General features: G+C 42.3%; 1 protein-coding gene across 2 annotated transcripts in view; it reads right to left on the bottom strand.

Annotated features, from left to right (window-relative positions):
* PARP9 (poly(ADP-ribose) polymerase family member 9) overlaps nt 1–12,553 on the bottom strand; it is a 38,922-nt gene that overhangs the window by 24,481 nt on the left and 1,888 nt on the right. Inside the window, exons 2-6 of one of the 2 annotated variants that reach the window (XM_082459484.1) lie at nt 9,441–9,522; nt 8,596–8,629; nt 5,552–6,396; nt 3,297–3,521; nt 1,860–2,060 (exon numbers count right to left, since the gene is read on the bottom strand). In XM_082459484.1, the coding sequence (XP_082315610.1) occupies nt 1,860–2,060; nt 3,297–3,521; nt 5,552–6,396; nt 8,596–8,629; nt 9,441–9,455 (1,320 nt within the window). In that variant the 5' untranslated portion in view covers nt 9,456–9,522. The remainder of the gene's footprint in view (nt 1–1,859; nt 2,061–3,296; nt 3,522–5,551; nt 6,397–8,595; nt 8,630–9,440; nt 9,523–12,553) is intronic. The other variant, XM_082459485.1, reaches the window with a different exon arrangement.

Here is a 12,553-nt window from a genome sequence, read left to right as displayed (position 1 = left end):
TGGAAAAGTAGATCCAAATGGCAAGAATTTGGCAGTTTTTCCAGCTCTGTCCACGAATGACTAACACCTCATGTGAGGAATGTGAGGAGTGTTCCTAGTAAGGAGTTCCTTATTCTGAGACGTGATGTCTGGCACAAGGTAGATATGCAATACATATTTGTTAAATAACCAAATGAATGACTGTTCATTGCCTTTTACAGATACTCAGTGGCACCCAGGACCCTTATCATCATGAAATACTAGTGAACACAGTATTTCAGTCAGCTGGGGAGTTATTTACTCATTGTCATCCATGAACTGGAAATTCATGAGTGTGTGAACATAAGTATCACTTTATTGTGAGCTCAGTAATTGGTTGGTCTTCCTGAGTCAGGTCCACTCTAGATGCCTGACAAATCCAATTTCTGGAGTGTAGGGACCTTGCCAAGGTAATGCCCCCTGTGAAGAACTGTGTAAGTTGCCCTCTGATCTTTCTGAACATACACCCCTCTCTGAAAGACTTATTTAGGAAGAAAAGATGTGCTTAGCAGAAGACCAGAGGTGTACACATATGTGTACGCGCACGTCATACTTCCACATGGATATAATGTAGTGTTAACATTGAAAAAAGCCTGAAGGAATGGTCAATGTTCAGGGTATAACATAAATTACTTTGTAAGATAATCTTCTCCTTTGAGTTACAAAACTGAAAGCTGTATCATCTTTCAAGTTATTTTTTCTGTATTTTTGCTTAGTGGTTCAGAACACAGGCTTTGGGGTCAGACCAACAGACACAGGTTGGAATCTTGGCTCAGCCACTGGATTGGTGTGTACATATCAACCTCTGGTCCCATTTGTAAAATGGAGATGACAGTAGTGGCTTCATCATAGGACTGAGGGGAGAATGAAGAGAGACAGCTTCTTCTTGGCACAGTAACTGGCTGATGCAACTCATGGCAACTACTGTTATTATTAGCCTCTGGGGAAGCCCTCAGACTGTGGTTGATCTTTTCTGTACTGTTGAACCGCCATTTACATTTTTGTTTGTATGTTGAAGAGAATGAGAGCCTTCTTTTCTAGTTGTGGTTAATTCCTCTTACAGGGATGTGGTGCTTTATGGACAGTCCAGAGATGTACTCAGGGCACCTATCTGGGCCCAGTAACAGTCCTCTGCTGGGGGCGGGGAGGGACTGGTGAACTTCATTCGAATGACAGAATGTTTAATTTTGTCAATAAGGTAAGCTACTTCATTGGGTAATTCACCAATCTTTCAGGTCAGCTGTGGATGAGACAGTGGTGTACTGGAGCTGGCTTACACTGGCTCATGAGACCCCACTGTGAACACCTCTTTCCAATTCCTTCTTCAGTGATGTAACATGGATAGCTTGACGTCAGCAATGGAAATCAGTAAACACTACAAACCTCCCTGTGTCTAGTGAGGCAGCAAGAGGAATAAGAACCTTTACACTTGTTCCAGAAAAGAATAAGATAGAACAAATCTGTTTCCTTGTAGGGAGAGAGAAAATGGCAACCACCGCCCACATGGAGACAGCCTGGGAGGTGGGAAAGAGAAGGGGAAGGAGTAGAGGACCCCATAAAACTAGGAGGTTGCTTACCTTTAAGGAGCAGAGGGAAGAATAAATGCCAACAAAGGACAAGAGAGAAGCTAGGTAGTGGGGTAAACATGGCTTGTACAATGACATTCTTTACTAGGTCAGAAGTGAGCAACTTATAAAAATTAAATTTCACCAAGTTAGACCATCACCATGCTGTACAGCACTTAACAGGCCCCATGTCTTACTTTGGAGATACTAAACAGATGTTGTTGAGTGAATGAATGAACAAACGAACTGCAGGACATTTCTAAGACATTAACTTACCTTATATAACTGCCGTTCTTTTGGGAAGATCACAAACTTTACAGTTAATGGTTGCAAATGGTGTCTGGCAAATATTAAAACTTCATTAAACATAATCTCTGCTGCTGCAGAGATTCCAGTCCCAAGGGCAGGAAAGGAAATGGAAGTTATATTTAGCTCAAGGCATTTTTCCAAGCATTTCTTCATTGCAGTTTCCAATGTCTGCAGGAAAAACACAAATTCAACATCAGCCTTGAGTCAAAAATAAGACTTCACTTACCCCTTAATCCTGCCCATATTTTACAATGCCAGCCTCCACTATTCCTCAGGGCCATGTCCATCCCTCCTCAGAGAACAGGAAAGGTACCACTCCATAGGGGACCCATTATAGCTATAAGGTTAGATGATGAGAAATGAAAGGGCTGAGAAACTGAAGTAATTGAGTGGCCCATTTTGTGCCATTCAGGACGCCTGAGCATCGTGATTTCCCTCAGTTTATGTAGCCTTCCCCACAGGTTAGAGAGCCAACCTTCAGTTTATCCCCACTTCCCTGCCACTTCTGGGTCAACATAAAGAGCTTTAATAAAGGAGGCAGAGGTTAAAGTAAGTAAGCAACATTTATTTAATGTCATTAAGATCTGTTATGTAATTTTTTTTGGCAGATTTACACTTCCATCAATGTTTCAACATTCAAACTGAATACTAATGTAGGAAGGTTATCTAATAACCTTCCTACATTATACTAATATACTAGTATATTAGTTGTTCTAATGTAGGAAGGTTTTACTAATGTAGAAGGACCTTGAAAAACTGAGGGGTAGAGAGTGACTGGAGGACCAATTTGGGATTTGAGGGCTCTCTAAACAAGAGAAGACCAGAAATGGAGACAAAATAAAGATAGACAAAGGTAGAAAAGGGGACTAAGTTTCCCTCTCTCCACTTGTCAGTAGGTTCCCCCTATTCTTTAATGCATGTAACTTATGTCCCTCAGTTGTAGAGTCAGGCAGAAAGCTAAGCTCCACCACAGGCACAGACACCACAGGCGATAGATTTGACTGGAATGGTATTGGACGGGAGATCCCAGGTCCTCCTGGAGTTTAACAGATGGCAGGAGATATGGAGAGGCTGAATCCCAGGCCCACGTAGGAAAAGGCCTACAGGGTCACTGGGTGCGGTGAGGTGAACAAGTGTGCAGACTGAGGGAGCCCTGATGTTTCTGTGTCTATCTGCGGTATGTCCACTTAAAATTTAGACATGGGTTAGGTGATATTTTAAATTAAACTTAAGATAACTTGTGACAACAATACCTGTTTAGTATTTCAGGTATTCACAGGAGTAGTAGAGAATGGGGATTATTCCACTTGACAATAACATTTCATGAATGTAATGATAGGATGGAAATTCAACAGACTACATAGACTCTGGAGATACAGAAAGATAAATTTATTTTGACCTTACCAGTTTTTGTTCAGAACATCTTGAAGGCCACAACACATGGTATACGTATTTGCAGGGCAATTTAAATCCTTTTGTGACCAGTACCAACTGGGAATCTAGTGGTGTTTTAGTCATATTTTGGCTAAATTCCCTTTCTATTTCATCTCCTGCTGCTTGTAGAATTGATTTTGACACAGATGTAGCTCTAAGACCATGTGGATATACACAATTAACAATTACATTCGTCTGAAAAGGGAAAAAAATGAACAAGATTCAGTGTTAAATTACTTTTTCTTAAATGACTAATTTAAATCTTTATTTCCCTGAAGAGCTTTGAAAAATACATTTGAAGATCCTAAATCCACAGAAATATCACTTAATAATGGATATAAAATTTCCAAAGCATGATCATTTGACTGCCATGAATCTGTCTGTCCTAGTCAGAAATTAGGTGAAGTATGTAGATGATACAATTTTTATTGCAAACATCTGTCAGCCCCTTGCTGGCTTATACCCCCAATATCCCAGATTCACAGCATTCTCTATGATTTGTTTTAAGCTTTATCAATAAGTGGTTTCACTCTCTGCCCCACTGTCATCACTTTTTGCTGTTTCTGTGTGAATTCTCATTTTGTCTTACAGAGTGGAAATAAAATTTCTCAGGCAATTTCTATCCCCTAAAGTTTGTGTTTTTTAAGGTAAGTAGTACATGGTGAAAGAAAGCACAAATGAGACAAAAAAGTCTTCGGTGGGAAGTAGACCTCCTTCTTGGTGGGGTCCCCAGATCCCCCTAATTCATCCTGATGGCTTTGGCTCCCTTTGGGGGTAACTTCGGTACTTCTCATGAATGTTAATGAATGTGTCACTTTGAAAGTGAAATCAGAATTTGCAAGTCGGGGGCATTGGCACCCTTTACAAATTTTAAAGTTCCTTGTGTTGGCAATAATTAAATACAATAAAATTTTAGTTAAAGGGGTAAGTCATTCAACCAGGATGTTTCCACTTTAATTTTAAATTGGCATATTAATGACTTATCAAATAAATATTTCATCTCATGCCGTCCCCTCAGTCTTCTTTCTAATTGTCTTGCAGGCAATAAATGGCATTTTTTCACTTGTGATTAAGTCTATTTGATTGTGGCCGTAGGAGAGTCACAGATCCAGGGGAAAAATAGAGAATATAGCCTTGTATCCTTTCTCTCTCTTCCTCTGTTGCAGCCCTTGCTCCCTGCTGCCCCCTTCAGTGACTCATCAGTAATTTGTTGAACAGCCAGATGCATGCCCAGAGACCAGCCCCAGGGCTACAGAGATGAACAAGCCACGATTCCCACCTTCGAGGTGCTCTCTGCCTGGCAGAGAAGCTGCACTAATCCAGAAATACCTACGTTCACTGTCACCCTGACTCCCTCCCCTCCCTGTCAGGGTCCTCACCTTTGCGCCCTATGATCCCTGGCTAAATGCTAAGTTACACTTTGTATCCTCCTCAGCTCCTGGCACAGAGCCATATACTCAGAATACGATTTACAGCTCCGCTTAGGTCTCCTGACTGGTCCAGCCTACCACTTCTGATCTGTCAGTTCCTCTGTATCTCTCTGATCCGTCATTTTAACCACGCAGGCCTCTTCTCCTGCCAATTCATAACTATCATAACTTGAGATCAGATTTAAAACTCACATCTTCTGAAGTAATCCTTCTTGAGCTACTACACTCCACTCTTGTCACAAATGTATATACTCTTAAATACGAACTCACTTTGTATTAAGACTTTTTTGTTTATTATTGCTAGGTTGCTTTAGAAATGTTCAGATGGTTTGTCTCCCCAACGAGATTTTTCAAATAGAGAATCTTTTTACATAAAAAGAATAAAATAGATTTTAAGTTCCTCGGAATCAAAGATTGTTCTATTTCCTCATGGTGCCTAAGAATAATGGCAATAATAATTGTAAATACTTATCACATGCCAAGTTTTATTCTAAGCAGTTTATGTGTATTGATTCCAACTCTAAGATATAAGTGCTATTATTATCCTTATTTTACAGATGAGGAAACTGAGGATCAAAAGGTAAAGTAATTTGATTCAGGTCACCCAGTTAGTAAGTGGCAAAGCTAGTATTGAAATCCAAATGGTCTGGCTCTGAAATCCATACTCTTAACCTTACTTAACAAGATGCTTTCTAAACCGTGTTTGAAATAGCATATGCTCAAAACATACTTGATAGGTAATAAACAGTTCAGGGATCCCCTTTGGTAGTGCAAGAAAATAAAACAAAGACTTACTTTCTGCATTTCAATGAGGCCCTGGACAATCTGGAGAGTCAGGTTGTTCACAACCATAGTATTGAAAAGGTGGCTGGCTTCTTGACTCACCCGGGACCCCAGCTCGTTCCTCCCTAGGATGACTTCTGAAGCAGTTTTAAAGGCAGCAACAGTACGGTCCTCATTGCTTACCAGGTGAATTTCTTTCAAATTACTGGCTAGTTGCATGTTTTGGAAGTAACACTTGATAGTTTCCACAATGACCTGTGTACACCAATCCAGAGGGAACTGGAAAATCCCAGAGCTCAGGGCTGGAATCGCTACTGTCTCAGTGTACACATTACTAGTGACAAAATCCAAAATATTTGTAATGGCTCTTTGCAGCTTACCGATACATTCCTGTCTATCCATTAACCCCCACCGAGGCCCAACAGCATGGATAATGAGTTTGCAGGGAAGCTTCCCTGCTCCTGTGATAGCTATGTCACCAGTTGGAATTTTGCCATATAAGGAAATATGTCTTCTGCTCTCCTCTTGGATTTCAAGGCCGCCAGCTTTCACAAGGGCCTGGGCCAGGCCTCCCCCATGCATGAGGTCTTCATTGGCTGCATTCACCACAGCATCAACAGCATGTCTGGTGAGGTCATCCTTCCAGACAGATAACTCTAGCCTGGGCATCAGCATTTTTCTGAAGACTTGTCGAGACTCACTGTTACCTTCCTGGGCTGGAGAGACTAGGCTAAAGATACAGCTAAATTTATTCTGGAGGACTTCCCACAGCCGACTCTCATTATTTTTTAAAATTTTGAAGTCATTGTGATTAATGGAAATTTGCCGACTGTAGTTTTCTCTGAGAGTATCAATCTCTGGAAAAGGAGAGAAGATAAAAAATAAAGAAATGAGCAAGAGTTCCTTTGAAAAGAATGTAATTCTACTTCACACCAGGAGACTGAGCTTCTTCTGTGCAAAAGGAAAGATGAGCTTCCTCTAGGTCCCTTCCTGATTCTCCCTCTCACCTAGACCTGTAATTAGACCAAAGATATCCAAGAGTTTTCAATGGTAAGTCACCATAAAGTGCTTAGTCGTGTGCCTGGCATACAGTAAATATTCAATAAGTGGTAGCTACTATGATACAATGATGGTGGTTTAAAACTGTGCATATCAGGGCTCATAGATTTAAAAAATCTACATAAAAATGGCAAGTTTGGGAAGACACATGCTTAAGGCACAAGTATTAGAAAGGACTTACTTATGAGTCAAAAATATGTGGAGGCTTTATTCATAACTCGTTTGCCTTTGTCAGTGTCTTGGCTTGGGTTCTCCTAGAAGCTGATTCTGAGGCAGGGGTTTGAGTGTAAGTTTATTTGGGAGGTTATCCCAGAAAACACCAGGGGTGTAGGATGGCAAGAGGAGAGTGGGAAAGTGAGACAGGGAAAGGAAAGAAATGAATAAAGGGGGTGTTACAAAGCAAATGAAGCTTAACTCCACAGGGGGACAGTTTAGACCATGTGTCTCAGCATTATATCACCAGAGGGGTAAAGGAGCTGGGATATTTATTCAGTTTTTATCAGTCATTGGTCGAGGATGCTCCTGGGTGCATAGTCCAGCACATGGGCGGAGCATTGACAATATGACAGTAAATAATTCTTCACCATACTCTAGTTTTGTAGCGCAATTTTGGTGGAATTAAAACTGATTGGCTAAAAATTATTTACTGCATGTGGCAGCAAGATGATGTGCTGCTCAGATCCCCCTTCAGTGAAGGGGGCAGTATGGTTAGCTGACAGCCTCCAGTTGTTAGTCCCTCAGGGCCCATCTCAGCCTTCCAACCCAGGTCACGCTATTCTCAGTGTGGCTCCCATCAATGGCTGAACAAGGCCATTGATGTCCAACGTGGGACTCCGCCAGTGAGCAACCTCAGGCTGGCAGAGTTTTTTTTTTTTTTTTTAATTAATTAATTAATTAACTTTTGGCTGCATTGGGCCTTAGTCGCTGCACGTGGGCTTTTCTCTAGTTGCGGCGAGCAGGGGGCTACTCTTCATTGTGGTACGCAGGCTTCTCACTGCAGTGGCTTCTTTTGTTGCAGAGCATGGGCTCTAGGCGCACGGGCTTCAGTAGTTGTGGCTCGCGGGCTCTAGAGCGCAGGTTCAGTAGTTGTGGCGCACAGGCTTAGCTGCTCCACGGCATGTGGGATCTTCCTGGACCAGGGCTCGAAACTGTGTCCCCTGCATTGGCAGGTGGATTCTTAACCACTGCGCCACCAGGGAAGCCCGGGCTGGCAGAGCTTTGCCAGGTTTTCATTACAGTCTGATGGCTTCACCTGCCCAATCCAGTTTCTTCTCTTTTCCTTTTACCTTCTGCATTCCTAACTCCATCTCAGTTTCCGCGTCGTGGAGAACCCGACCTGTGACAGTGCATTTCATGGGGTCTAAGGCATCATTATTATATGCCACTGAGAAAGGAAAAACGATGCCAACTAAACCTATCAGTGGGTAGAAAGTAGCCTTATTTCAGAGATGTGAAAAAAATGTGTGCCCTAAAATAGATTATAGTGTAGTTAATTAATTATTTTTTACTTCAATTCCCATTTCTAATCTGAGCCACCTAGAAAGACCTCTGGTGGCCTCAATTACAATTACCTAAAAGCAGCAGCACATGAGTAGTCAGAGCCAACAGGCTTGTGCTTTGGTTGAAAAATCTCAAGTGGGCCACCCAAGTTTAGGCAGGTTCCATTTTGGCTCTTACAAGCCTTGTTGAGCAAGGAGACAATCAGTGGGTCACCTCTTATGAATAGTTTCAGTTCTAGGGCTGTGGTCAGAAGGGTCTCACATCTTGTGGGCAAGGGATAGGATCAACGGGAGCCCTAAGGAAACACATCTGCTGGTGCCACACTGCTTCCAAAGCAGTCCCCCTTCTGAGGCATATGCCCGGTCCCCACAAGGTCCTGCAGTCACGCACCTGAGCATCTGTGGGGGAGATAGTCTCCTCTGTACTCCCCTTTCTCCACTGAGGAAAGATAGGAGCAAAGATTTTCTGAGACAAGAGTGAGAGTGAGGTGATCCTACCTGATTTCTCATTGTAAGCTGCTGCTCCAACACCCTGTGAAAAGGGAGAGGGTTTAAAAAAAATTGAGACTGAATGATTTACAGATTACTGATGACAAATACCATTTCATAAACACAAAGCAACAGAAACCTTCCTAAGAACACTGGGTTTGAGGGGGAAGGGGAACACGTTTGTTTGTTTAATCAGTGTGCCTGAAATACTTGAAATACTAAATGTTCCAGCCAACACTGACTCTACCCCGCTTCCCTAGAGGCCAATGCACTCTTAATTCTGGATGGGATGAAGGGCTGGAGATTACCACTTGAAAAGGCTCAAAGGTCACAGACCAAAATGACCCAAAACTCTCAGGCAGGACTCCAATCTCCAAAGGTTTGTGGGGTTTCTCTAGACAGAACAGAAGACATAGGGACCTGAGCCTCATCAGCTACACCTCACCATCTACCACTTTCAATTGCTTATTTCGTGATACAAGCCTGAATGTGGAACTTTCAGGATAAACAAATGAGGTGCCTTTTCCCTAGTCCCTTATTTTTATTCCTCCTCCATCCTCCTCCTTCCCGCATTCTGCAAAAGCAGAATTGCTGAATGAGTAGAGAGAATAAAAATGATACTGAGGCGACATTTTAAAAAAAATCACCCATGCTCATGTTGACTCTGTTGATTATACTAGCATATTCTTGAGTCCCCGTCTCTCGCATGGGGCAAGGAGAAAACTTTTACTGGGAGAGTAAAACCAAATAAGAATGCCAGTTATAACTGAAGACCCCAGATTTTTTGCTGTTACAGGAAGAACTATTCACGTGCTGATCAAAGTTTATTACTTATATACATTTATGCTTTTTACCTTGGAAAAGTCCATCCTCCAGGTCTCTGGGGTCTTTCAGTGTTTACTCTGTTTTGCGTTTCCCAAATGTGGCGGCCCCCTTCTAGGAATGAATAGAAGGATGTAATATGATGAGCATCTTAGGGAATTTGGTGAGAACACACAACAGGAAGACTAAACAAGATTTCTGATCTTGAGTGATTTTTAATTTCATTGGTGAAGATGCACACATTGCTTTTGCTGCTGTTGTTACTGTTTCCCCTCTATCCTTTACAGAGAGATTCAAAGAAGGGAAAAAACTGTATGGGCTACAGCAGGGAAAGCTTTATGAGGAAGGTGAGGCTAGAGCCAGGCCTTAAAGGACGAAGCAGGCTTTTACATATTTAGAAGAGGAGGATGATACCAAATGGTAAAACTAAGCACAGCATTCAAAGAGCAATGAGGAAAAACCAGCCTATGAGTGAGTGAAGACCCCTGGAAGGGGTCCAAAGAGAGGGAACTGTGCTTATGCCTGTGGAGGATGTACGTTACTGAGTTTGTGATAAATAGCTCTGATCGAATTAGAAAGGGGATTGTCTGGATAAAAATCAGAGACCATGGGAAAACACATTTTAATAATTTTTCCTTCTAACAGGTAGGAATTAAAGACTGTGAATTTTGAGGAGAATAATAATAAAAATGCTTAAAGACACCGTTGCCCACACTTGTTTCCACATAGTCGCCTCTAGGCCTCTGAAATGATTTCTGATGCCTTTGCAATAGGAAAATTTTGTGCGACTCTCTACAGCATCAGAACACTATCATTCTTTCTTTTTTTTTTTCTCGGTAATATTTATTTATTTTATTTTTGGCTGCGTTGGTTCTTCATTGCTGCGCACGGGCTTTCTCTAGTTGCGGCCAGCAGTGGCTACTCTTCGTTGTGGTGCGCGGGCTTCTCAATGCAGTGGCTTCTCTTGTTGCGGAGCACGGGCTCTAGGCGTCTGGGGTCAGTAGTTGTCGCTCACGGTCTTAGTTGCTCCGCAGCATGTGGGATCTTCCTGGACCAGGGCTCGAACCCATGTGACCTGCATTGGCAGGAGGATTATTCTTACGTGTCAGGAAAAGTTGCAAGTCCAAGTATAATCCAAAAATGCAGGGAAAAGATGCATTTTTGCCTCCAGAGGGCACTGCTGTTTTCACAAAAGAAGGAAAACTGCCGCATCTGCTCCCACTGTGGGCTTCCAGTGGGTTTTTCTTTAGATGATGTTGCACTTGTTTTCTTTTTTCTTTTTTCTTTTTCATTATTAATTCTTATCGGAGTATGGTTGCTTTACAATGTTGTGTTAGCCTCCACTGCACAACAGAATGAATCAGCCATGCACATACAGAGATCCCCTCCCTTTTGGACTTCCCTCCCGTTTAGGTTACCACAGTGCATTAGGTAGAGTTCCCTGTGCTATACAGTATGTTCCCAGCGATTGTCTATTTTATACATAGTATCAATAATGTATATGTGTCAATCCCAGTCTCCCAAGCCCTCCCTCCCCACCCCTTTCCCCCTTGGTATCCATACATTTGTTCTCTATGTCTATGTCTCTATTTCTGCTTTGCAAATAAGATCATCTATACCATTTTTCTAGATTGCACATATACGCTTTATTATACGATATTTGCTTTTCTCTTTCTGACTTAATTCACTCTGTATGACACTCTCTGGATCCATCCATGTCTCTACAAATGACCCAATTTTGTTCCTTTTTATGGCTGAGTAATATTCCATTCTATATATGTACCACATCTTCTTTTTCATTCCTCTGTTGATGGTAGGTTGCTTCCATGTCCTGGCTATTGTAAATAGTGTTGATATGAACATAGGGTGCATGTGTTTTTTTGAATTATGGTTTTCTCTGAGTATATTCTTGTTCAGACCAGGCTTCAAGGGCTCTGGGATAGACTTGGCAGTGGGGGATGACACTCTTTTAACCCCAAAGAAATTAGAAACAAGGAGCATATTGTCCAAAACATTCAATCTCTTCTATTTTATTTTAACAACAACAATAGCAACAAAAGCCTTCCCAGCTTTCCATCACTGGTTCCTACTATGTTCCTTTCTCTTCATGGGCAGCATGAAGGAGTTGGCTCTCCGTCCATCTGCCTGCTCAGCCCACTGCAGTCTGACTCCCAGCTCATCCCCAGCCCCCTCTGAAACTGCTCGTCAGTGTCTTCCACGTGGCTAACCCCAGTGGACTCTCTTCTGTCCTAATCTTTATTTGACCTCTCTCTATAGTTTCATTCTTCATTTCATTCTCTGATTCCTGAACCTCTGCTTTTTGGCTTCTCCTATACCATCTTCCCTTGGTTCTTTTGTTACCTCTCACTTTGCCTTTACAGACCTTTCCCCTGGATTCAGCCTCAGTCAACTATCCCAGGATTTTGTCGAGAGGCACGTCTCAGCTCATTCTGTACACCCTCAAAGGGTGATCTCATCCACTCTCACGACTTCAACTCACCAGCTGCAAATATGACTCCCACATCTGTATCTCTAGGCTATGGCTCTCCTAAGCCTCACTTTTCAAGACTACCTGAACGTCCCGTAGTCCCCTCAAACACAGCCTCTGCAAAACTGGACCCATAGTCTCCTCATCTCCACTCCCCGCACTGCTACCTACCCTCACCCAACCCCCTCCAAAATCCATGCTTTATCTCCTGGATTCCACAGCTTGGTAAATGATACACCATTTATCCACTCAAGTCAGAAATGTAGAATCTTCTGTCCCATATTCAACTCATCACTGGGTCCTGTCCACCTAAATCACTTTCAAATACAGCCCTACCCTCCTTGCCCATTGATACCACTTCACTTCAGGGCCTCAGGGCCTCTTGCCTGAGCTATGGCAATACATTCTTTTTAAACATTTAAATGTACTTAATTTTATGTTTTATTGTTTGAATTGTTCAAATTTCGAAAGTATAAAAGGCTCCCTCCTACTCCCCTCACTAAATTCCCTTCCCAGAGGCAATCACTGTTATTAGCTTCTCCTGTGTCCTTCCAGAAGCATTTTTACACAAAAGAAGCATCTTTTTTTCCTCACAAAGAAGGCATTTATTTGAAAAGCACTCTCTGCTCAAAACCTTCAGCAGACTCCATCACCTAT

The sequence above is a fragment of the Balaenoptera physalus genome (genome assembly GCF_965194825.1).
Source record: "Balaenoptera physalus genome assembly, chromosome: 4".
Lineage (NCBI taxonomy): Eukaryota > Metazoa > Chordata > Mammalia > Artiodactyla > Balaenopteridae > Balaenoptera > Balaenoptera physalus.
This window is presented reverse-complemented; position numbering and strand designations above follow the sequence as displayed.